The sequence below is a fragment of the Malus sylvestris genome, chromosome 10, assembly GCF_916048215.2.
Source record: "Malus sylvestris chromosome 10, drMalSylv7.2, whole genome shotgun sequence".
Lineage (NCBI taxonomy): Eukaryota > Viridiplantae > Streptophyta > Magnoliopsida > Rosales > Rosaceae > Malus > Malus sylvestris.
This window is the reverse complement of record NC_062269.1, coordinates 23,120,337-23,143,570: the sequence shown is the minus strand read 5'-3', so window position 1 is coordinate 23,143,570 and position 23,234 is coordinate 23,120,337. Positions and strand designations below refer to the sequence as shown.

The 23,234-nt window shown below is 37.9% G+C and overlaps 3 protein-coding genes across 7 annotated transcripts in view; all 3 read left to right on the top strand.

Moving 5' to 3' along the window:
- Positions 1–7,576, top strand: part of LOC126585782 (disease resistance-like protein DSC1) — a 28,447-nt gene extending 20,871 nt beyond the window's left edge. The window contains exons 1-6 of one of the 3 annotated variants that reach the window (XM_050250308.1): positions 1,881–2,013; positions 2,679–3,181; positions 3,287–4,385; positions 4,549–4,890; positions 4,988–6,049; positions 6,146–7,576. In XM_050250308.1, the coding sequence (XP_050106265.1) occupies positions 2,688–3,181; positions 3,287–4,385; positions 4,549–4,890; positions 4,988–6,049; positions 6,146–6,658 (3,510 nt within the window). In that variant the 5' untranslated portion in view covers positions 1,881–2,013; positions 2,679–2,687 and the 3' untranslated portion in view covers positions 6,659–7,576. The other 2 variants (XM_050250310.1, XM_050250309.1) reach the window with 2 other exon arrangements.
- A 1,223-nt stretch (positions 7,577–8,799) lies between these two features.
- LOC126585785 (disease resistance-like protein DSC1) lies at positions 8,800–10,077 on the top strand. Of its 3 annotated transcripts, none has more exons than XM_050250315.1 (3): positions 8,800–9,078; positions 9,183–9,511; positions 9,608–10,077. In XM_050250315.1, exons 2-3 carry the CDS (start codon positions 9,251–9,253, stop codon positions 9,926–9,928), a joined length of 582 nt encoding a protein of 193 aa, XP_050106272.1. In that variant the 5' UTR covers positions 8,800–9,078; positions 9,183–9,250; the 3' UTR covers positions 9,929–10,077. The 3 variants fall into 3 exon arrangements, with proteins under 3 accessions (XP_050106272.1, XP_050106270.1, XP_050106269.1); XM_050250313.1 differs by having other exon boundaries at positions 9,177–9,511; XM_050250312.1 differs by lacking the exon at positions 8,800–9,078 and adding an exon at positions 9,079–9,102 and having other exon boundaries at positions 9,177–9,511.
- On the top strand, positions 10,024–11,130 carry LOC126585784 (disease resistance protein LAZ5-like). Its single transcript, XM_050250311.1, has 2 exons — positions 10,024–10,671; positions 10,765–11,130. Exons 1-2 carry the CDS (start codon positions 10,024–10,026, stop codon positions 10,909–10,911), a joined length of 795 nt encoding a protein of 264 aa, XP_050106268.1. The 3' UTR covers positions 10,912–11,130.
- The last annotated feature ends 12,104 nt before the right edge of the window (positions 11,131–23,234 follow it).

Here is a 23,234-nt window from a genome sequence, read left to right as displayed (position 1 = left end):
AAGTATAAATTTTGGGACAGTCTCATACATCCGTTAGTCAAACTGTTAAGTCTCCCGTTAACTGTGACGTGGCGCACTGACTAGGCGCTACGTGTCATCCACATTTTTTTTCTTTTCTTCTTCCTTCTTCTTCCTCTGACTGCAACTTTTTTTTTCTTTTTTTTCTTTTTCTTCCTCCTTCTTCCTCCTTATTCCTTCTTCTTCTTCTTCTTCTTCTTCCTCCTTCTTCTTCTTCTTCTTCTTCTTCTTCTTCTTCTTCTTCTTCTTCTTCTTCTTCTTCTTCTTCTTCTTCTTCTTCTTCTTCCTCTTCCTCCTCCGAATCTGCCCAGATTCATTTTTTTTTTCTTCTTCTTTCTTCTTCTTCCTCCTTCTTCTTCTTCTTCTTCTTCTTCTTCTTCTTCTTCTTCTTCTTCCTCCGACTGCAACTTTTTTTTTCTTCCTCCTTCTCCTTCTTCCTTCCTCCTTCTTCCTTCTTCTTCTTCTTCTTCCTTCTAATCTGGGGGAAGATGAAGGTTTTTTTTTTTTTTTTTTTTTTGAGGAAGAAGAAGGAAGAAGAAGGAAGATGGAAGAAGAAGAAGAAGAAGAAGAAGAAGAACAAGGGGAAGGAAAAAGGAGGAAGGAAGAAGGAGAAGAAGGAGAAGAAGGGGAAGGAAGAAGGAGGAAGAAAAAAAAAAGTTGCAGTCGGAGGAAGAAGAAGAAGAAAGAAGGAAGAAGAAAAAAAAAACTGAATCTGGGCAGATTTGGAGGAAGAAGAAGAAGAAGAAGAAGAAGAAGAAGAAGGAAGGAGAAGGAAAAAGGAGGAAGAAGGAGGAAGAAAAAGAAAAAAAAAACTTCCCCAGATTTCAGAGGAAGAAGAAGAAGAAGGAGAAGGAAAAGGAAGAAAAAGGAAGAAGGGGAAGGAAGGAGGAAGGAAGAAGGAGAAAGAGGAAGAAAAAAAAAGTTGCAGTCGGAGGAAGAAGAAGAAGGAAGAAGAAAGAAGAAGAAAAGAAAAAAAAAAAAAACGTGGATGACACGTGGCGCCCAGTTAGTGCGCCACGTCACAGTTAACGGGAGACTTAACAGTTTGACTAACGAATGTATGAGACTGTCCCAAAATTTACACTTTAGGTATGAATCTGAAACGAAAAAAACTTGATGTACTAAATGTTGAAAACCATAAAACATGAGGGTAGTAAACAGTCTTTTACCCTAAATTAAAACTACAACTTTTCCCTTGAGTATATAAATACTCAAGTAGATGTTGCATCAAGTTCTTATGAATAATACAGAAACAGTTAATGAAATCGTCTAGTCTAGTCGACACAATGAATAAACGCAAATCTCATATAGAAAATTCATATAAGAAGTCTAGTCGACACATGCATGGGATATAACCCACAATTTTTAATGACAAAAAGTGAGTTAAGACCATCTCCAACCGAATGGTCCAAAGGGCCAGAGGGCCGAAAAACGTCCGAAAATCGTCTCCAACCGAGGGTTAGGCCAGAGGTCTCGTGGACCCATGGAATCTAAAAGACTATTCCATATTATCTTATCTCATTTTTTTTTAATTCTTCACATTTCAAACTACAGCCTTTGGGCCCTCGGTTGGAGACGATTTTTTGTGACATGGCTAAAACGAGCCCTATGACCCTTTGACCCTCAGTTGGAAATGGTAAAGAATATGGACATGCACTGTTTATTAAAATATTAATTTTTTGGAAAACCAGAAGGCTAAACAAGCTGTTGAAGATGGCCTAATTATTTGGATCGTTGCAAATTGCAATATAATATAGAAAAGTTTACGTAGCATGGATAATGTATAACGGAGACCGGCAGGTAGCGACACAGAAGACAGCTAGCTCGCAACTTCCATCTCATTAAACTAATGAAACTGATTATAAAGTTGACTTTCGTTACCCAGGAGCATCGACATTGTGCATAAAATGAGTAGAACATGATCATCAAAAGGCAATTAATCTCTCGTTTAAGGCAATTAATCTCTGTACGTGCAAATGCTTTCTTGATTCCAAGGTAAACCACTGACTTGCATATCTATAGCTAGATAAATTTCGAATTGAAATTTAAATATAATTTAGTGCATTTCTTCGAATCTTTGTTTGTTTTCTCTATTTTTGAATTGGAGTTTAGGGTATAATAATTGATGTTATAAGTTATTTTATTTTCAGAAATTTGATTGAGTATTAGACTAGCGATTACTTATTTGAACTTGTTGATTTGTATTAGACTTGTTTTTCATGGATTTTGTGGTGTATGGTTACCACTTACTATTACCAATAAAAGCTTTTGGAAATTCTGCATATTGGAGGAGTTTCTTGATCTGTTATGTATATGCAAACTGAATTTGGTTTGTGTATATCGTAAGCAGAAAGAGGATGTGTGGTTACCTCTGACTAGAAGGCGTGGATTGAATTTTCATGACCCTTTTAATGGAGAACGGAAGCTTGAACTCCTTCAGTTCTCTCTCCCTCTCTTTTTTGTGCTGTATTATTTGTATATGGATTTGTAACCAGTATATCTTAAACACATATATTATCATCTTGTCCACATGAGGTACCCCCTTGCTATACTTTCCTGGCGCCCCCCGCCGATATGCGCATATCTGTGTGTGTGTGTGTGTGTATGTATCTATATATGGGTGTGTTTGCAGGTTATGAGAGATACAGTTTGGTTTGCAGGTAATTAATATGGCGTCTTCATCTTCTGCTGCTGCTGCTATCTCACCTCAAAGAAAGCATGATGTGTTCCTTAGTTTCAGAGGTGAGGACACCCGCGACACCTTCACCAGCCACCTTCATGCTGCTTTACTTCGAAAGAAACTTGACATCTACATAGATTACAAACTGGAGAGAGGGGATGAAATCAGACCTGCCCTTCTAGAAGCTATTGGGAAGTCAAAGCTTTCGGTGATCATTTTCTCAAAAAACTATGCTTCTTCCACATGGTGTTTGGGTGAACTCCTGCATATACTAGGATGCAAGGAAGGGGATGGACAGTTTGTTATACCCATTTTTTACGACATCAGTCCAGCAGATGTAAGAAAACAGCAGGGGAGTTATGCAGTTGCATTTGCTCAACTTGAAGAACGTTTCAAGGACTGTATGGACAAGGTGCTTGAGTGGAGGGATGCTTTGGAGAAAGCTGCCAACCTATCTGGTTTTGATAATTCAAACAAAGCCGGGTAACTAGCTTTGCACCTCTTGCATAATTTTTGAACCTCTTTGCACCTCATTAAGACATATTTAATTAGTATCTATTTTTTGACCTTCAAAATCATATTTTTCAGGACAGAGGCCGATTTCGTTGAGAAAGTTGTCCAAGTTATATTGACCAAATTGAATTGCAAACAGTCAAGTGATTCTAAGGGCCTCGTTGGAATTGAAACCAAAATCGAGGAAATTGAGTCGTTGTTATGCATTGATTCACCTGATATTTGCACTGTAGGTATATGGGGAATGGGAGGTATTGGCAAGACTACCCTTGCTGGTGCTGTATTTAACCGACTCACTTCTAAATTCGAAGCTTCTTGTTTTCTCGCAAATGTTAGGGAGGAGTCAAGAAAACAAGGGCCAAAGAACTTGCAGAATATACTTCTTCGTGAGATATTAAACGAGAAAGATCTGACTATTGGCACTCCATCTATAGGATCTAAGCTTGTCCGCGAAAGGCTCAGCCGTACAAGGGTCCTCATTGTTCTTGATGATGTGAATGATTCAGAACAATTAGAACTTCTAGTTGGAGATGATGTTCGGTTTGGTCCCAAAAGCAGAATCATTGTAACAACTAGAGATAGGAGCCTACTGAATGAAATGGTTGGTGAGGACAAAATTTATGAGGTCAAGGGATTAAAAAATGACGAAGCCCTTCAGCTCTTTCAAATGCATGCTTTCAAGAATAAGTCTCCTACGACAGAATATACAGAGTTTTCAAGAAAGGTGATAGATTATATTAAAGGCGTTCCATTGGCTCTTAAAACTTTGGGTGCTTTGTTCCTTCACTGCAAAACAGAAGAAGACTGGGATGAAGAGTTGAGAAAATTGAAAAAGTTTCCTAGCGAAAAAGTACAGAATGTGTTGAGACTTAGTTATAATGGATTAGAAGAAAATGAGAAGGAATGCTTCCTTGATATCGCATGCTTTCTTAAAGGGATGGATGTTGATTCTGCAAAGAGAATGATACAGCTTCGAGGTTTCTTTGCGAACGGAATTCAAGTTCTCATTGATAAGTCTCTACTATCAATTTCAATGACGAATTGCTTGGAGATGCATGATTTGCTTCAGGAAATGGGTCAGAAAATTGTTGGCGAACAATGTACGGATGAGCCCGGAAAACGTAATAGGTTGTGGGCTCCAGAGGATGTCTGTCAGGTTCTGGAGAATAATACAGTAAGATCCTAAAACTTTGTTGAACCAAAAATAAAGAACATGACTTGTCTGTGAAAAAACACAGGAAACTCATATTTGATAAGCCGGTCAGATGTAAAGTAGTTTTGAGTAAACTTTGTTGTATATATTATGTATCATTTTATACTTTGCTCTTGATTTTCAGGGAACTGCAAAGGTTAAATGCATATACGTTGACACGTCTAGTCTTACAAGGCTACAACTTTCGGGATCATCCTTCCAAGAGATGCGTAGTCTAAGAATTCTCAAGATCTATGGTTCTGAGGATTTTCCCAAATTTATAGGTTTTCATGATGCTATCTTTGGCGAGGTGTACTACAAGATTGACCTTTCTCAAGGTCTTGAGTCTCTGCCCAATGCTCTCTGGTATCTTTACTGGGACCGATACCCTTTGAAATCTCTTCCATCAAAATTTTCTCCAAACAATCTTGTTGAGCTTCGAATGCCCTATAGCAGACTTGAGGCGCCACTTTGGAATAAGAACCAGGTACACATGCTTTACTTGAGTTAAACTTGTATGAAATGTGGTGGATGTGGAAATTTATTTCGGCCAAGTTTATAAATTTCCTTTTAATTTGTTACAGAATCTTGGAAACTTGAAAGTGATCGATCTTAGCTATTGCACACATCTGGCTGAAGTTCCAGATCTCTCTCGGAGTTCAAAAATTGAGCATATAAATCTTTCTGGTTGCATAAGATTGGAACGGATTCCTTCATATTTCAAAGGTTTTGACAAGCTTACTTATCTTCATCTGGGACACTGTGAAAATCTGAAATTCTTTCCTCAGATGCCCGACAACATTGAATTCTTAGATTTATCTTTCACCGCAATAGAGGAATTGCCCGCATCGTCAATTCAGTGTCTCCTTGGTCTCACTACACTCAAACTGAGTTATTGCAGTAGGCTGGTGAGTCTACCAGAGAGCATTTGTAAGTTAAAATCTCTTGAGAGACTTGATCTCACTGATTGCCTTGAATTTAAATACTTCCCTGAAATTTTGGAGCCTATGGAACATCTGAAATTTCTTAGTTTAAAAGGAACAGAGGTTGAAGAGCTACATTCATCGATAGGAATGCTAATTGGGCTTCAAAGTTTAATTCTTGACCGGTGCGAAAACCTTCAGCTTGTCCCAGACAGCATCAACAGTTTAAAACATCTTAAAACGTTGAGCCTTATTGGTTGCTTGAGTCTCAAAAATTTAAATCTCTCACTCAGTTTGTGCTCTTTGGAAGTAATAAGGCTATGTTTCTGTGAAATTCCCAACCACCTCGTGTTCTTACCCTGGTTACGAGATTTAGATCTGGGAGGAACCAATATTGAGAGCCTACCTTCAAGCGTCATACAAGCTTCTCAGTTGTCTCACCTGCGCTTTAACAATTGCACGAGCCTTCGATCTTTACCAGAGCTCCCAGTGCTGCGGTATCTTGAAGCAAATGGCTGCGAGTCACTGCAGACAGTTTCAAGATCAAGGACTTCACTCACACAAGCCTGGGATAAATATGATTTGTTTCGAGGGAGTTATCATTTTGCTAAATGCCCGAAACTGGATGATAAGGCACTGAGCAACATAGTCAGTGACGCACACCTAAGAATTATGCAAGTTGCAACTGCGCCATCCAACTTCAAGGAAGTAGAACGTTATAAGGTCTCTCTTTCTCTCTCACACGCGCACACACTGTCTATTTCACTTCTGCCATTTTATTCACGAGTTTAATGATTTTGATGTGCATCACGATCTCAGGGTATCTCTAGTGGGACTTCAGTTAGCATTGTGTACGAGGGAAATGAACTTCCAAATTGGTTCAGCCATCAAAGTGAGGGATCTTCGTTAACCATCAAGCTTCCTCCAGATTGGTGTGGTACGAATTTCTTGGGTTTCGCTCTATCTCTTGTTGTCGATCAAAATTTTGGTGTTGCAAATGTGAAGTTTGGGTGCAAGTGCAATTTTAGAACTGATAATGGTGAAAGCCGTGAAATCAGTTACCCTTACTATGTTCCGTTTAACGAAAGAGGGTACGACATTTCTAGGTCCAGTCACGTGTTTGTCTGGTATGGTGCTTTTGCAATTGAAGAGATAGAGAATTTCAGATGCTCCAATTCTTTTTACAAACTCGTCACCAAGGCCTCTTTTGACTTCCACTTCCTAGACCATCGTGACAGAAGTCACAAAACTAATTTCAAAACGTGTGGAATCTGCCTGTTGTATGCTCAAGATGCCGAGAAACTAATTTCGAAATGTCCTCTGTTTCTTTAAGCCATCTTCCCCAACCACCTTCCTCTCCCCTCCCGTGTCTTTCCCCCAACCTTCAAATCCTGATCTTGCCATCTCAAGATTTTCTTTGTTATGGCGTCTGTACTCTGGGTGTTGCGGTGGGTCTGCGGATGCGGATGCGGATGGGTCTTCTCTCCCACCGTTTTGACTTAGCTTCACGCCTCCCCCATATCCGGGTTATGCCTTGCTCAAGGCCTCTTCCCTGCCTCGGGATATGGTGCGTGATCTGGGCTTGGAATTGCAGCTGCTGGTGTGGAGTCACGTTTCGTCACTCTGATTTGGTGTTGTGGACTTGTTGAAATCCAAGCTCGGATTAGAGCGCAATGCCTCTTTGGTGGTGCTTCTTTGGTTTGGGTGTGCAAATCCGACGGTGGCTCTGTTTGGACTTCTTGTCGGTGGTCGCTTCTGGAACCTCTGTCGCCTGCAGTTTATTGTTGCTGCTCCGCTGGATTTGTGGATGTGGTAGCCGCACCTGTCTTGTGCGATGGCACTGCTGTGCTCCTTACCTGAGGGTCCTATCCTTCCATTGGATGGTGTCCGTTTTGCGCCGCAACGACGGCTGTATTCGGTTTTCGCCTTCAGCGTTGGATTATGTGGTCTCGTCTTCCAATGATGACGTTACGTGGTCTTGCTCCTGCGATGATTTTATGCGGCCACGCTATTTGGCGGCAACTGTTTGCAATCATCTATACAAATTTGTTATGTATTGTTTCTGTAACAGGCTTGTATAGGTGTTGTGGGAAGTTCTCGTACATGTGATAGCTGCTTAGGGGTTTACTATTGTTGTCTCATTTGCGTAAATTAATCTCTAGATCATTTGCTTGGTCACTAGAGGATTGTACCCAATTAGCACCTATGTATTGTTCTCGGTTGATTAATGAAATACCAAGTATTGTTGTTTGTCAAAAAAATTAAAAAAAAATGATTTTGAGCAGAAGTTATGTGCTCAATTTTATGGATACGGTTGATTGGTTCAATTGCGTATTCATAAGTTATAAAAATACTGGTGAATTTCACGGGTAGCAATAAAATCTTTTAATTATGTGTGAACGTTCATGTATAGTTAGTAATGAATGTGGTTCTATATTCTTAAAATAGTCATGGAAGTTTGAATACTTGCTTAATTTAATAAGTTTGATAAATATTTGTTTAATTTAAAAGTTTGAATATTTGCCGGAGAAAAAGTTTAAATAAAATAATATTTGTAATTTATGAGATTTGTTATTAAACCTCTAAAAATGTGAATATGCACTTTTTTGTGTTTGTATTTAGATATACAAAGACAAGTCGGAGGAAGAAGAAGGAGGAAGAAGAAGAAAAAAGAAAAAAGAAAAAAAAAACGAATCTGCAACCCAGATTCAGAAGAAGAAGAAGGAGAAGGAAGGAGAAGGAAGAAGGAGGAAGGAGGAAGAAGAAAAAAAAAAAAAAAAACTTCCCTAGATTCGGAGGAACAAGAAGAAGAAGGAGAAGGAGAAGGAAGAAGAAGGAAGAAGGAGAAGGGGGAAAAAGAAGTTGCAGTCGGAGGAGGAAGAAGAAGAAGAAGAAGAAGGAAGAAGATGAAGAAGAAGAAGAAGAAAGAAAAAAAAAACGCGGATGATACGTGGCGCCCAGTTATTGTCCACATGAGCGCCACGTCACAATTAATGGCAGATTTAACAGTTTGACTAAAGGATGTATGAGATTGTCCCAAAATTTACACTTTAGGTTTGAATCTGAGACAAAAAAAACTTGATATACTAAATGTTGAAAACCACGAAACATAAGGTAGTAAACAGTCTTTTACCCAAAATAAAACTTACCCAAAAAAATTTTGGGCGTATCAAATTCGCAAGCTGCCTGTCTTGTGTGATGGCACTGCTGTGGTCCTTACCTGAGGGTCCTATCCTTCCATTGGATGGTGTCCGTTTTGCGCCGTAACGACGGCTGTATTTGATTTTCGCCTTGAGCATTGGATTATGTGGTCTCGTCTTCCAATGATGACGTTACGTGGTCTTGCTCCTGCGATGATTTTATGCGGCCACGCTATTTGGCGGCAACTGTTTGCAATCATCTATACAAATTTGTTATGTATTGTTTCTGTAACAGGCTTGTATGGGTGTTGTGGGAAGTTCTCGTACATGTGATAGCTGCTTTGGGGTTTACTATTATTGTCTCATTTGCGTAAATTAACCTCTAGATCATTTGCTTGGTCACTAGAGGATTGTACCCAATTAGCACCTATGCATTGTTCTCGGTTGATTAATGAAATACCAAGTATTGTTGTTTGTCAAAAAAATTAAAAAAATGATTTTGAGCAGAAGTTATGTGTCTGACTGGTAGCTCAATTTTATGGATACGATTGATTGGTTCAATTGCGTATTCATAAGTATTGTGGTGGAGACAACTTAAGAAATGATGAAGAGGTGAGTGCATGACGAGCATAAATTGTAAGATATTTTCTATTCATTTTTGTTACAAATTAACAAGAACGTATAATTCTCAGTTACATTGATTTTCGTAGGTACAGTACATGTAAGGAGCACCATTACGTCTTGCATTATAAGGCTACAACTCTCCAGTTCAACCTTCAAAGAGATGTATAATCTGAGATTGCTAAAGATTCATGGTTCTGAGGATTTTCCCAAATTTATAGGTTTTCATGATGCTATCTTTGGCGAGGTGTACTACAAGATTGACCTTTCTCAAGGTCTTGAATCTCTGCCCAATGCTCTCAGGTATCTTTGCTGGGACCGATACCCTTTGAAATCTCTTCCATCAAAGTTTTCTCCAAACAATCTTGTTGAGCTTCGAATGCCCTATAGCAGACTTGAGGTGCCACTTTGGAATAAAAACCAGGTACATGTACTTACTTGAGTTAACCTTGTATGAAATATGGTGGATGTGGAAATTTATTTCGGCCAAGTTAATAAATTTCTCTTTAATTTGTTACAGAATCTTGGAAACTTGAAAGTGATCGATCTTAGTTATTGCACACATCTGGCTGAGGTTCCAGATCTCTCTCGCACTTCAAAAATTGAGCATATAAATTTTTCTGGTTGCATAAGATTGACACGGATTCCATCATATTTCAAAGATTTTGACAAGCTTACTTATCTTCATCTGGGACACTCTGAAAATCTAAAATCTTTTCCTCAGATGCCTGACAACATTGAATTCTTAGATTTATCTTTCACCACAATAAAGGAATTGCCCACATCGGCGATTCAGTGTCTCCTTGGTCTCACTACAATTAAACTGAGTTATTGCAAGTGAGTCTACCAAAGAGCATTTGTAAGTTAAAATCTCTTGAGAGACTTGACCTCACTGATTGCCTTGAATTCGAATACTTCCCAGAAATTTTGGAGCCTATGGAACATCTGAAATTTCTTAGTTTACAAGGAACAGCGGTTAAAGAGCTACATTCATCGATAAAAATGCTAATTGGGCTTCAAAGTTTAATTCTCGATAGGTGCGAAAACCTTGAGTTTGTCCCAGACAGCATATACAGTTCAAAACATCTTAAGACGTTGAGCTTTGCTGGCTGCCTGAGTCTCAGCAATTTAAATCTCTCACTCGGTTTGTGCTCTTCGGAACTAATAAGCCTATGTTTCTGTATTAAATTAGAAATCCCCGACCTCCTCATGTTTTTACCCTGGTTACGAGATTTAGATCTAGGAGGAACCAAATTTGAGAGCATACCTTCAAGCATCAAACGAGGTTGTCAATTGTCTCACCTGCGGTTAAACTATTGCAGAAACCTTCGATCTTTACCAGAGCTCCATGTACTACGTAGTGTTGAAGCAAATGACTGCAGGTCACTAACGACAGTGTCAATTTCAAGAAATTCACTCACACAAGCTTGGGAAAAATATGAATTGTTTCGAGGGAGTTATTATTTTACCAATTGCCGAAACTTGGATCATAAGGCACGGAGCAACATATTCACTGATGCACAGCTAAGAATCATGCGAGTTGCAACTGCGCCAGCGAACTTTAAGGAAGAAGAATGTTATAAGGTCTCTCTGCTCTCACACGAGCACACACTGTCTATTTCACTTCTTCCACTTTATGCAAGAGTTTACTAATTTTGATGTGCATCACTGTCACAGGATATCACTGGTGGTACTTCAGTTAGCATTGTCTATGAGGGCAATGAAATTCCAAATTGGTTCAGCCATCAAAACAACGGATGTTCAATAATTGTCAAGCTTCCTCTAGATTGGTACAGTACATGTATGGAGCTGATTCACAGCTAAGAATTATGCGAGTGGCAAGTGCTCCATCAATCTTTGAAGAAAAAGGCTTTGAAGAAGCAAAATTAAAACGCTCCGCTGCTTTCTATATGAATGGAACATAAGAGTCAATTAAATGTTGGCTTTTTAGCCAAAATAGTTTATGAGATTCCCATAAATCATTATTTTGGTATCTGAGATTTGAAAGAAATAGAAGTGGTCCCTTAGTTTGTCCACCATCAATCATTTTGATCATTCCAAGAAAAATTATATTAAATAAGGACCAAAATGACAAAAATATCTTAAATTTAATAAACAATGGGTCAAATGATTTGACAAAAATTGAGTGTATTTTTGTTATTTTAGTCTTACTTAATCTAGATTTTTTTTATGGAATGACCAAAATGATTGATAGTGGACAAACGTAAGGATTACTTCTATTGATTTCGAATCTTAAGAACTAAAATTAGAAGTTAAATAAATCTTAAGTATCATTTTGGCTAAAAAGCAAGTGTATAAAGGTATGATGAAAGGATGCATGTGCATCAAGGGGCTATCTTTTTTGCCCTTTTGCAAACAACGAGGAACCCTATTGGAGGGTGAATCAATCAACAGCTATGCCATTAGACAAGGGTTTCCGCTCATCATATCAATTTGTATGGTGGTGCAACAACGGACATTTGGTCACCTAATTGTAAAAAACTTGATATCATACAACTCGCATAATTTGTAAGATGCTAAAAATGATCTATCCAGGTGATTTTTAACTTCTCAAATATTTCTCTTTATTTATGGTCATCATCAAATTGAATAAATCAAACAAAAATAATGAACAAAATTAAACATGAGTGTATAAGAGGCTAAAAATGACACACCCGCGCATTGAAGTGGTGCATAATTTCTAAAGCAGAATTATATAAAGGGAAATGTTTAACGAGTAATTGTGCACTTGAAACAAATGAAAGAATAAAAATGAAAATACAATTTTTTTTAGTGAAACGGTAGCGTTAGTAAGTTAAATGTTACAACCATCCCCAAATAATTGTAGTATTTGTTATTTTCACCCTAAGCTGCCACGTGTCAGCCATCTAACCCTCTCCCTTTTCTCTCTTTCTGGCCCCCCCAAGACTTATCTCTTCTTCCTCTCGCTCTCTCTCTGTACTTTGTCCCTCTCAACTCTCCCGTACCTCTCTCCCTCAACCTCTCGTCTCTCTCTCCCTCTGGACTCACTAGGACCCTATCACCATCAAGCAGGCTCGCAATGAGCCCAGGACCTTCACCCTGTGAGCTTGACGGCGCAGAGCAAAGCTCCGGCGAACTCTCTCTTTTTCCCGTTATGTAAGTCGAATCTCTCCTTCTCGTTGTTAGCATGATGCTTGGTTGTGTTTCAGGAGCTTGGTTGGGTTAAGCACACCCATTTTCCGGCAAACCCGTACATTTCAAGGGCATTTCCGGTCACTTCCAACCGAGTCACGGTTTTTGGAAGGTAGCAACCTCTTCCTCTCTCCTTGTTCTTCATGTTCGTACTTAAATCGGAGCTTAGAGCCCATGTTTTCAGGTGACTGGAGCTGTAGCAGCTCCGGCCTTCTTCTTCCTCGGCAACCAGGCCATCCGGCCTTTCCCTCCCCCTCGGGCCTTATTTTGTAGGACCTTGGGCCGATTTCTTTTAAAGGGCTTAAAGCCCTGCCCTTTTGTGAGGCCTTAGGGCCGGCCTTTGTGGTGTGTGTGTGTGAGTTAGTGTGTGTGTGCGTGTGTGTATATGCATGCCATGCATGCATGTGCATGCCGTGCGTGTGTGTGTTTGTGGTGTGTATATGTTTGGGCTTAAGCCCAAATCCCATTCCTTCATCCTAAAACCTTTTTAACCCAAAAACCCTAGGTTCCTAAAATCCTTTAAAACCTAAACCCATCCAACCCCAATTCCCTATTTTATTTAGTTCAAGCCCAATCTTTTAGAAAATCTTTTTTATTTATTTATTACCATTTTTGTGCTTAGGTAAAGTTGCTAGTGGAGAAATTCTTAATCCTTACTCGCGCAACTCTTCTGCTAAGGACCCTTTCTAAAATTACATGATTTTATGATTTAATTGCATAAATGATTAGCATGCCTACGAATTTATGATCGATTTATGTAAAACCTGTTTATTGAATTTATTGAATTCGTCTCGTGTTTTTGGTGAGGAATTAAATGTTAGCCTATTTTGAGCTATATTTAATATATCTTATTTTCTATAAAAATAATGATCTGGTAGACTATCTGATGGATGACGATAGGATGTTAGAACATGTTTTAGAAACCCCTCTTTATAGTATAGACGATGGATAACTTTATACTATGAAGTATGAAGTGGTTATTTATGAGAGGCATAATTATTTGTGCGTACCTAGAAGACACTATGCCGCCTGGGGCGAGGATCTGATGTTGGCATTTAGGCCGGGAGTTAGTAATCCCTAGCTACGAGCTGAGGGACATGGAGCAGGCATTGGGCTGGGAGTTGGTAATCTCTGGCTACAGGCACAGGGACCACGGAGCAGATATTAGATCGGGAGTTATATATATTCAGTGATCTTTCTAGCAACACACTGCGCTTATGAGACGATCTACGATGCGTTTATTGTTTTGATTTCCGCGATGTTGTTCCGCAATATGGCTTTTAAGATATTTTTGGTATGCTAGGATTTTTATTAAATCCATCACTTATTATGCTAGTAGTTTCCATTATATAACTGTGGGGGTTAATATCTTGATAATTGTTTTATTATTATGTATATATGAACTTGGTCCACTCACCTTTGTTTTGCGCCCCTATTTAGGTCATAGAATTGAGGACTACGACTCGACGTGCGAGGCATTCCCCTACCAGTAGCAATCTATCACCTACTTATGTGATATCTTGTAATGATCTTTCCTTTTTGTAAATCTTATTTTAGATTGTGTCTGGTTCACTCTAGACATTTCCTTGAACTTTGTTATTTACTCTTAAATTCTGATATTATTCATGAATATTTTCTTCTAATCATTACTCTTATAATCAATTAATGGCTTTCGTCACCCTCGGGTGTCGGCCAGCACATGTCTATCCTGGTATTCGAGGAATATCAAGGTCAGGGTGTGTCATTAAATGTTAGAATAGCTACTGACGGGGTTCAAACTCACGCGGTCATGCAAGAGCAAAACACATTTCCACCACTGTGGTAAAGAACCACTTGCAAAATGAAAATGAAAATACAATTGGAAGAAAGGTACAATGATTTTTTTTTTTTGAAGTGTCCTTATTAGCCCCCTTATATAAAATGTGGTGGGCTAGCATGCCTAATTGGAACAACTGTCTCCCTTAAAAGGTACCTGGTAATAGGCTCACTTAAAAAAATGTTAGATTATAAAAAAAATAATATTAGGGAGACCATCTATTTAAATTATGTTTTATAAATTATATAATGTGGTTATTGATAATTGAATTATTATTTAGGTGTTAAACAACATGCTTATTTTTTAACATATCACATGTTATATAAATTAATCTACCTGGCATTACAAAAAACCAGACGTCTTTTCTTAGGTGACGTATGTGCATCCCTCATGAGACGATTAGCACTTAGAAGTTAGAAGTGATCACCGACGATAATCCTAGTCAGCCAGGATGTTATTATATACTAGTGACTAGTCACTAAGCTCCCAAAAATGTCATAGTCGTCATGGTCCCAATATCCTCATGGAATAGTCTTTGGTATATATAATTAGTATGCATACTTCATGTTGGAAAATTTTCCATATTTGATACTTAAAATTCGCTATCACAAAATAATTTCAAGTTTGTTTGGCATTCGAACATTAGTAGGTTGCACTGTAACAGAGTCATTTTTATTATATTTTCTTCTAGAGGAGTAAGGAAGATTAAGTCCGCATCTTACTTTGATTAGTTGTTCTTTTGAGTCTCTATCATTTTTGAAGCATTTTGTGAACTGCCAAGCATTTTTTCTTGTAAGAAAAATGTTATAAAAATACTGGTGAGTTTTGTGGGTGGCAATAAAATCTTTTAATTATGTGTGAACGTTCATGTATAGTTAGTAATGAATGTGGTTCTATGTTCTTAAAATAGTCATGGAAGTTTGAATACTTGCTTAATTTAATAAGTTTGATGAATATTTGTTTAATTTAATAGGTTTGAATATTTGCCCGAGAAAAAGTTTAAATAAAATAATATTTGTAATTTATGAGATTTGTTATTACAACTCTAAAAATGTGAATATGCACTTCTTTTGTGTTTGTATTTAGATATACAAAGACAAATCGGTGCTGTCACCATGCAATGGAATCATCATCTTACTTCGATTAATAACATTATCACCAAAATACTATAGGGTTTAGATTACAAATTTAGTCTTCAAAGTCGAAAACATTCATACTTAGTGTTCTTTTTTCGTTTGATATCGCAGATCCATCTCCAAAAACTCCATAGCTAAATCTACTAAGTACTCAACACGAAACTTTACTCACGGCAATTATACACCATAAAATAAGTAGAAAGTCATAATCAAAATGTTTAAAAAACAAAGCAGAAAACTTGGTCTAATCGATCTAGAAGCAAAAAATTCCACAAAATCTTAACTGACAGATCCATATATTACATTTGACCAAAAAATATAAACAGCACCAAGAAAATAAATCTCAATAACATTTTCTTGAAGAAGAAAAAAATCAAATTCTCTCCCACGAATCATGCGTTCGGTGATTAATAAATCGAACACGATGTATACCTATTTACAAAGCCACCCACCAAAACTCAATTACCAACAAAGAAAAAAAATTAAATAAATGGTATATACAAAAAGAAGGCCTCACTCAATTCTCTCTTTACCATCATCTACCAGTCAACCCCTAACTTTCCAAAAATACCCCTCTCCTTCACTCTCAGTCAACCTTCAAACACTCCTCCTCCTCCTCCTCCCCCTCCTCGTCTTCCTCATCCCCAATCTCGCCAAAACTATTCGTACAACCACAAACGCCACCAAACACGTCCCTAACTGTCTTCAAAACGACGTCGCCGAACCAACCGAGGCACCCGAACTCACAGTTGCACTTCTCCCGGATCATCCGGAATAATCCCTTATCGCCGACCTCTGGCGGCGAGGACATCGGCTGGAGGTACGCCAGCGCGGCATGCTTGACGAGCGGGTTCTTGATCGGAATCTCGTCGTGCCAGCTGGAATTGTGAATCGGTGACATGATCGATGGCTGCGGCGACGCCGGGAGGAGGTCCCTGAGGCTGGTGTAGGTGACGGTCTGGATCGTGATCATCTCGATGTCAGAGACATCGACCTCGTCGCTGAAGCCGTTGTGGAGGAGAAACGTCGGGGAATGGGAGTGGGAATGGGAATGGGAATGTGAATTGGGCTTAGGGTTTTTAACGGCGGAGATCTCCTTGGAAATGGATTCCATCGACAATTCCGACTAGAAAAACATGAAAAAAAATTTTGGGATTTTTCAGAGACGGAGTAGGAGACTGAATCGGGAAGGTTCTTGTGTTGCGTCGGGAGCCTTTGTGAAGCGGGAGTAGGAGATGGCGCACGCGCTTTTTGGGGGGTGGATCCATGTGGGGACGGCACGTGTCTAGTTACTATTGGATTGAGTCAGTGAAATTTCTTTCCCTTTTATTTTTATCAAACCATTGATTTTGTTACATTAGTTAACGATAAAATTCGAATCCACTCTGCCATCATGCAAGATCTCAACTTCTTTTTATCCATGTGGCAAAGGACTACTTGCGAATGAAATTTATTTTTGCTTCGTTGTTTTTGGTTGTATATTCAATTAGATTTATGAACGGTCCACTATAAATTCTCCTTTTTTAATTCTTGAATTTAAATTTTTCTAAGAAGCCCTTCGTAATATAATCTAGTGATATTCTTCTTTTTATGTTCAATTTTCACTAAAAGAGAACTTAAACAATATTATTAATAGTTTATTATTCAGCTAAGCTCATTTTCTTTTAGTAAATAATATCGTTTATTAAAAAAAATAAACGAATTAGATTTATATTTTTAGGTCAACAATTCTCACTCCAGACTCCAAACAATGATTGCCAGTTGCCACCGATTTTTTTTTCCTAGTAGAAGAAAATTATTTCTTCACCGAAAATTTTATCATATGAATTTATATTTAATAAAAAAAAAATTTATTAGCTGTTGAATTGATAGGCTTATTTTTTTAATGGTTGGATTTAGATTAATGAATTGTATAAAGTCATGAGAATGTATAAAGTGAAACTTTAGGTTGCACAAGGTTGTTCAATGCAATATAAATTATTATTATTTTGGTAAAATGCAATATAAAATTTAAAAAAGAATACAATATATCAGACCTATTTTGGATAAACTCAAAGGTGTCGACCCCATGAAAATAGTGAAGTGGAGCCCAAATTCTCACAAACTCACATTTTGGTCCGCTAGATATTTATCGCCGCTTAAGATAGAATTTGAGTCTCATTTTGCTCTTTAAAATTGAAAAATCGTTTGTTCGCCCCTAAATTTCTCATGGGTCTTGTGTGTCACCACTAGTTGTTGCAGTAGATAGCGTGTATGTGATAGAAACTGCCTTTGTTTCACCTCTAACCAAAAGATAGTATCATTTACTGAGAGTGGCTCAACTTTAGATTCTTTCTTTATCTTTTCGGCTAAATAGTCAAAATGGTCCTTGAGATTTGCATAACTCATCACTTTGGTCTCTAACATTTCAAATCGATAAAAGTGGTCCTTGAGATTGTCCACCATCCATCATTTTGGTCATTCTGTTAAAAACTCCGTTAAGTGTTCCGGAGCTCTTGGCCGGAAGTTTGGACAATTTTCAAAGCTTCGTAACTCAATCGTTTCTTAACCAAATTCGATCCATAATATATCAAAATGAAGATAGGAAAGTGTAGAATAAGATTATACCTATTTAGAAGCCCAATGTCTGCCGAAGATAGCCGGAAAATGTCTCAAAGTTGATTGGTCTGAAACAAAACTGGAAAACTCACCGGAAACTGGGTAAACTTTAAACGTTCATAACTTTTTTAATACTCAACGAAATCAAGTGATTCAAAAACAAAAATCATACTTCTTGATGAGATGAAGATAATGGTACCTTTTTCGATGGCTAAATCGCCGTGGTTTGGGCGAAAAATGGCTCGAAAGTGGCTATCTTGGTATCAAGTTAGCCATTTTCGAGCGGTTTTCTGGCCAAACCACGACGATTTAGCGATCTACAAAGGTACCATTATCTTCATCTCATCAAGAAGTATGATTTTCGTTTTTGAATCACTTGATTTCGTTGAGTATTAAAGAAGTTATGAACATTTAAATTTTACCCAGCTTCTGACGAGTTTTCCAGTTTTCCCTCGGACCGGTCAACTTTGAGGCTATTTTCCAGCCATCTCCGGCATCCATTGGGCTTCCAAATATTATAATCTTATTCTACACTTTCCTATCTTCATTTTGATATAGTATGGGTCGAATTTGGTTAAGAAACGATTGAGTTACGAAGCTTTGAAAATTGCCCAAACTTCCGACCAAGAGCTCCGGGACACTTAACGGAGTTTTTAACAGAATAACCAAAATGATGGATGGTGGACAATCTCAGGGACTCGATTTGAAATGTTATGGACCAAAGTGATAAGTTATGCAAATCTCAAGAACCATTTTGGCTATTTAGCCTTGTCTTTTCTATTAAGGACTTTACTTATGTAGATGATTAAATCACAATATATAAATGTTGAACTAAAGCTTTAATACTAGGAGCTCAAGTTGTGATTCAAAGAGGTAAAATAAAATAAATAAAATAAAATAAAATAAAAATAAATAAAAAAGAGAGAAATTGCTTTAGTTCTTGTCAGTGGCGGATTCAGGATTTTAACTTGGGGTGGTCCCAACATACCTTGCACTTGTGAGAAACGCACAGATTGTAGAATATATAGTTTACACCTTCCAAAGGCAAAGGCTGCAGCTTGATCAACTCACTATACTCTACGAAATATTCCATGCAATTCCACTACCACCTCAAGTTCAGAAAACAAGCACGGAAACAATATCGAAAGAAAGCACAGATTTTTACACACCCTTTTAGCATCACAAACTAGTTGTACACTCCAATTCACAATACATTACACAAAAACATATGAGACGAATATCGTAGAATAGAACTTGCTTAAATTTAAGTTCTCATTTTGAATTGGAGTGTTCAACTAATTGATCACAACTAGTATGTGAAATTCTATGTAAAAAGTCCATCGTAATTAGTAAAGACAGCCACTAAATTTAAGTTCTCATTTTGAATTGGAGTGTACACGGTGTAACCAAAGGTTTTGTTCTAATTAGGGCATTTTAGTGATGCTCTGTTCATTGGCCTTCATTGAAAAGTATGCACTTATTACACTCAGCCAAATGCCACACAATTGGAAGACAAAATTACAGAGAGTAACAAAGCAGGTTCAATCCCTTAATGTGTATAGCCAACACATTACACAAAAATACGAAACGAATATCGAAAGAAAGCACCGATCTTCAGCCACCCATTTAACATCAGAAACTAGTTCTACGCTCCAATTCACAATATACAGCCAACACGTTACACACACTACCACTTCTTTAGTTAATCTACTCTCTTTCAGACTAAAGATCAAACATTTCATAAGCATAAATTTCCTCTGCTCCCGAACCCTACCCACCTACACATTCATGATTCATATATACTAACACAGACACAGTAACACTATCAGATAGTGGATCTGTGGATGGCAAAATTATTTAATGGACAGAGACTTCACAGAGTCAAAGAGAGTACAATTACGAAGTACAAACCTCTTCGACTAAGAAGAAGAGGACTAGCAGCTAGCCTCCAGAGTCCAGACCAGAGCTTTACACGGAGAACAGAGATGTCGTCGCCCCGCTCATCGGTGCAAGTTGCAACGGTGAACATAAACTAGAGTGCAGGTGCAGCAGAGAGTTGATCGATGCTTAAGGAACATGAGCGGGCCGAGCGGCAGGATTAGGTATTATTGAAGTGAAGGTTCTGATTGCTGAATGAGCTGATCGTGTGAGGGTTCTCACTTGAGTGAGGTTTCAAACCTTTTTAATGACTTGGCTCAAAACGACGTCGTTTTGGCCAAGTCATTTTGAAAAAAATTTTGGCTTTCTTCTTCCTCTTTCTGAAAAGCACAGCATGCAGCAGCCACCATGGCTGCTATTCTTCTCCATCACTGCCCAGACTAGGGTGGTCCTTGAAGATCCTCACAGCCATTTTTCCAAGCTTCGGGTGGTCCCGGGACCACCCTAGTTCCTTAATAGATCCGCCCCTGGTTCTTGTATTGAAATGATAATAGTTGATTCAGAGAGAGTCGCACTAATATAACAAAAGCTAATACAAGATGGACATTCATAAAGAGGAATAATTGACCCAAAAAAAAAACTATGATGAAATGAATGAGGGCTTTCACATTCAAAAGATTGGAGAACGACACTTGATCTACCTAGCCGTGTTCTCGACACACTAAGAAATCTCTGGCTTAATTTGATAAAGGTTTTAATGAAGAAGTTGTCTCCATTAGTTTTTAAGAATTGTTGTTGGATTGATTGTTTGAGTGTCTCTTTTTATTTCTCCTACTCTTCTATTTAAAGTATTTCGTGACAAACCCTAGCATTCATCATCCCCACCAAAACGTCTTCATTTGTGGTCTACAATCAATGATACCTCTATGCCACATGAAATTTCACTACCCAAAGACAAGTTTCCCCTTGTCACTTAGTACTACAATATAGTGGTGTTCCTCTTTACTTGTAAGTGAAAGGTCTTAGATTTGATTCTCGCCAAAAACAAATTGGAATCACATTATTGATAACTCATGATGAGGCTAAGTCCAACCCTCCCTCTTAATGTAAATAATACCATTTGTTTAAAAAAAATTAAAATAAAATAAAAAGACAAGTTTGCCCTTAACTATCCTTAAGCCAGTTAAGGCTACCCTCCAAAAATGACCAAAACCATCTTAAATTGTCGGCTTCGGAAGAAAGCTTTTAGGCCCCGTATTTTGGGATATTTTCAGTCCAAACAGGTTTCTTTCGCTTTGGAGGCAGATTGTCTGCCCTTCGATTTGGGTACCCTTCTCATCCCCTCATATTTTGTGCGGTCATGGTTAAGCCACGTCAATGTTTTATATTAATTTTTTTATAGAGATAATAAGACAAAAAGCAATAAGAATATAAAATGTTGACGTAGCTTAACCATGACCTCACAAATAGGAGGGGATAGGAAGGGCACCCAAACATGAGGGCAGACAATCTGCCTCTTTTCACTTTACCCTATCGTCGTTAATTCCATCCAAGACAGTCAAGTAGCTTATGTTGTGGGGTGTTTTGGCCTGTTTAACAGCGGATTTGGATCCTCTCCTAAGTAGGGGGTGCAAATCCTCTTGACCCAATAACACGGATCGTTGGATTTTGATCCAACGACTACAAACAGGAGACCCATCTAAAAGTTATAATAATTGTAGTCGTTCGATCAAAATCTAACGGCCCGTGTTATTGGGTCAAGAGGATTCAGACCCCTTGCTCAGGAGATGATCCAAATCCTTTAACTGCACCATCTTGATGTGACCGTTTCTTGGTTGCCACATGGCATACTGGCCCACATTTCTCCCTTTTTTAATTATGGATAAATTACATTTTACCCCTCAGGTTTGGGGTCGATTGCAACCTCATACAACATCTTTAAAACGTTTCAATTTTATACATTTGCTTCTCATTTTATTTCAATTTCATACATCCGTTAGAAAATCCGTTAAGTAAACCGTTAAGTGATGACATGCCCAGATTATTTGTAATCAACCAAAAACCCTGATTGTCAAATACCAAAATCCCATTCCGATGTCGTTGGTGGTTGCATCTCATGGGTCCAATCAACGACAATTCGAGGTTAGAATGAGAGAAGGAGGAAGAGAAGGAGATAATGGAGGTCATCGGAAATAGTGGGTTTGTTTGGGTTTTGGGTGGGGTGGGGGTGGTTGCATCTCGTGGGTCCGATTGATGACAATTCGAGGTTAGAATGAGAGAATGAGGAAGAGAAATAGATGGATGAGGTTGCTGGAAATAGGTGGGTTTTTTTTTGGGTTTTGGGTGGGGGTGGGGTAGGGTGGGGGGGTTACAGGGGAGGTGGGGGTAGGGTGGGATGGTGTGGGTTTTTTGGATGGGATGGAAAGAGAGTAGAGGAGAAGGAGAAGGTGGGTCTTGGGGGGGGATTTTTTTTAATAGGGTAAATTATTATATTTTAAATGCATAAAAAATGTTTTTTTTACCACGTGGTACAAATTTGGCAACCATGTTAGCACAAATGTGGATTTCATATTTTCCACGTCATCACTTAACGATTTACTTAACGGATTTTCTAACGGATGCATGAAATTAAAATAAAATGATAAGTAAATGTATGAAATTGAAATGTTTTAAAGATGTTGTATGGGGTTGCAATCGACCCCAAACATGAGGGGGTAAAATGTAATTTACCCTTTTATTATTTATGATAATGTTAGTGAGACTAAATTTAGAAATAAAATTTGCAAACTAAAAGATGTGTCACCATAAGAATGAACACGTTTATTAATGTTTAAGTAATAAACCAATCATCAACTTCCATATTCTTTAGTTTTCAAATTTAATTTATCTAGCATTACGTTTACTCTCTCTCTCTCTCTCTCTCTCTCTCTCTCTCTCTCTCTCTCTCTCTCTCTCTCTCTTTATATTTTTTTTCTCTTTCCTCAACCCTTTATTTGGTAGAGCTACCGCATCCATTAGAGCACTTTCAGTGTAGTAAGGCCCTCACATGCAACTCAATTCCTTTAAGTGAACAGTAATTATCCAAGTGCATCTCCACCTGTAAACTGAATAGCTCAAAGAATTTTATTAAAATATTAGTATTTTTTTTTACTTTGTAAAATAATAAAATATAACTTTATTTTTAATTTTGGATAGTAATAAAGGTTGAAAGTATTTGAAAATATTTAAATGTAGTGTAAAGTGGAAGAACATGATTAGGTATTTATACACACAAAAAAAAAAAAAAAATATATATATATATATATATATACTTTTTATATTTTTAATTAGTTTTTTATAATTTTTACAATTTTCTAATAATTTAAATTGTGGCTGAGCCTTGCGTCACATAAGCAAGGTGCTAGGCGAGGCGATAATTGTCTGACTTCTCCATCTGACTCGCCTTGAGCCCAATTATATGAGCTGGAGTGATTTGGGGAGGAAAAAGTGGATTGGGTTGCCTATCCCCCAAACAATAAGCAACCGTGAAATTGTTTCTAAACACA

Bases quoted from the DNA above. Each gene is read 5' to 3' on its own strand.
- LOC126585785 (XM_050250312.1), top strand. The intron at 9,512-9,607 runs GTACATGTACTT...AATTTGTTACAG, and splicing joins CACTTTGGAATAAAAACCAG to AATCTTGGAAACTTGAAAGT.
- LOC126585784 (XM_050250311.1), top strand. From the start codon at position 10,024: ATGGAACATCTGAAATTTCTTAGTTTACAAGGAACAGCGGTTAAAGAG. The intron at 10,672-10,764 runs GTCTCTCTGCTC...TCACTGTCACAG, and splicing joins AGGAAGAAGAATGTTATAAG to GATATCACTGGTGGTACTTC.